This window comes from Myotis brandtii, unplaced genomic scaffold (genome assembly GCF_000412655.1).
Source record: "Myotis brandtii unplaced genomic scaffold, ASM41265v1 scaffold892, whole genome shotgun sequence".
Lineage (NCBI taxonomy): Eukaryota > Metazoa > Chordata > Mammalia > Chiroptera > Vespertilionidae > Myotis > Myotis brandtii.
This window is the reverse complement of record NW_005371656.1, coordinates 325,772-328,062: the sequence shown is the minus strand read 5'-3', so window position 1 is coordinate 328,062 and position 2,291 is coordinate 325,772. Positions and strand designations below refer to the sequence as shown.

General features: G+C 42.8%; 1 protein-coding gene across 1 annotated transcript in view; it reads left to right on the top strand.

Moving 5' to 3' along the window:
• Window positions 1–1,022: 1,022 nt before the first annotated feature.
• Window positions 1,023–2,291, top strand: part of LOC106724563 (olfactory receptor 1086-like) — a 7,223-nt gene continuing 5,954 nt past the window's right edge. Inside the window, exon 1 of the mRNA XM_014532429.1 lies at window positions 1,023–1,036. Within this exon, the coding sequence (XP_014387915.1) occupies window positions 1,023–1,036 (14 nt within the window). The remainder of the gene's footprint in view (window positions 1,037–2,291) is intronic.

Below are 2,291 nucleotides of genomic sequence, written 5' to 3'. Positions count from 1 at the left end.
TCTGCTCAGCCACAAGCCAGGCTAACGGCTGCCAGTACAGCGGTGGTGGTGGAAGCCTCTCCCGCCTCCTCAGGAGCGCTAAGGATGTCCGACTGCAGCTGGACCTGCTCCCCACTGGCAAGTGGACATCCCCCGAGTGCTACCGGGCTGCCAGAGGGATGTCTGACTACCAGCTTAGGCCCAATCCCCTGGGGAGCGAGACTAAGCCAGCAGGTGGTCATTTCCTGAGGGGTCCCAGACTGCGACAGGGCATAGGCCGGGCTGAGGGACCCTCCCGAGTGCACAAATTTTTGTGCACCGGGCCTCTAGTTAATAATAATTTAATATAATTATTATACTTATTTAAATGTTATTGTACTATACTGGTGAGTGGTATGAGAGATACAGTGAAACTCCTTACGTATTTAATAGAGGAGATAAGATATGAATACATGAACAGGAATTATGGACAGCAGAGATGGAACTGTGTACAGATAATGGTAACATTCTATGTAATACAATATTAGAGATCTGGCAGAGATAAAGATCAAAATTTGAGTTGCCGAGGTCTTGTCTTGGAGACCATATATAACTGTCCATAGGTTTGTGTATAGGTCCTTCACGTCATTTTTTAAATTCCTAAGTATTTTATTCTTTTTGCTATAATTGCAAAAGGATTTATTCTCTTTTTTTCTGAAATTTCATTGTTAGAATATAGGAATGAAATGAATTTTTGTACATTGATTTTGTATCCTGAAATTTTATACTGTAATTGTTTATTATTTCTAATAGTTTTTGGTGGAGTCTTTAGGGTTTTATATATAAAGAATCATGTCATGTGCAAAAGTTACAATTTTACTTCTTCATTCCGAATTTGGATGCCTTTTATTTCTTTCTCTTGTCTGATTGCTGTGACTAGAACTCCCAGTAGTATGTTGAATAAGAGTGGGGAGAGCGGACATCCTTGTCTTGTTCCTGACTTTAGAGGAAAAGCTCTCAGCTTTTCACCACTGAGTATAATATTAGCTGAGGGTTTGTCATATATGGCCTTTATTATGTTGAGGTAACTTCTTTCTATACTCATTCCATTGAGTGTTTTAATCATAAATGGATGTTGTATCTTGTCAAATGCTTTTTCTGCATCTCTTAATATGATATGTGATTTTTACATTTTATTTTGTTAATGTGGTGTACTACATTGAAACGGATCAAAGTCCTGAAGCAATAAATTACATTGAAGACACCATAGGTACTAAACTTGGTCTTTGAAGAGGTTTTATGAATTTGACCCCAAAGGCAAAGAAAGTAAGGCAAAAGTAAATGAAGGGGACCATACTAAAGTAAAAAAAAAAAGTGTCTGCACAGCAAAAGAAAACAGCAAATAAACAAGAAGGCAACCACAAGGGGTTAATACTCAAAATATATAAAGAACTTATATCTTCCAAAGCTCCCTCACTGTTTAAACCTTATCCTACTATTGCAACTGCCCTACTCAATTCTCAATTGATATTCTTCTCAGCATTGTTTTTTTTCTTAAAGGGTGTATGTGCTGCATATGGCTGAGATCCTTAGTAATCTATCCTATCTAATAAAAGACAAAAAGGGTAATTAACCGTACCTCCGCTATGCTTCCCATTGGCTAATCAGTGAGATATGCAAATTAACTGCCAACAAAGATGGCTGCCGGCAGCCACGTAGCTGAAGCAAGCAGGAGGTTTGCTTGCTCCAGTGATGGAGGAAGCCAAGGTTCCCCGCCTGCCGCGGCCTGCTCTAAGCTCCGAAAGCAACAGCTCCAAAAGCAACAAAGTTTCAATTATAGAAGCTAAAGAAACCCCCGATACCTGCTTTCAGCCAGCTGTGGCTTCAGAGCTGGGAGCGCCAGTGAAGGCAACAGAGTTTCAATTATAGAAGGTAAATAAATCCCAGAATAAAAAAAAGAAAAGAAAAAAAGGAGAGGCTGGGAGCTTCAGTCGCAGGCCAGCCTGAAAACTGCCCTCAGCCCCTCACCCAGACTGGCCAGGCACCCCAGTGGGGAACCCAACCTTAAGGGGGTGTGACCAGCTGAAAACAGCCATCAGCCCCTCACCCAGGCTGGCCAGGCACCCAAGTGGGACCCCCACCCTGATCCGGGACACTCTTCAGGGCAAACCAGCCGGCCCCCACCCGTGCACCAGGCCGCTATCCTATATAGTAAAAGGGTAATATGCAAACTGACCCTAACAGCAGAAAGACTGGGAATGACTGGTCACTATGACACACACTGACCACCAGGGGGCAGACGCTCAATGCAGGAGCTGCCCTCTGGTGGTCAG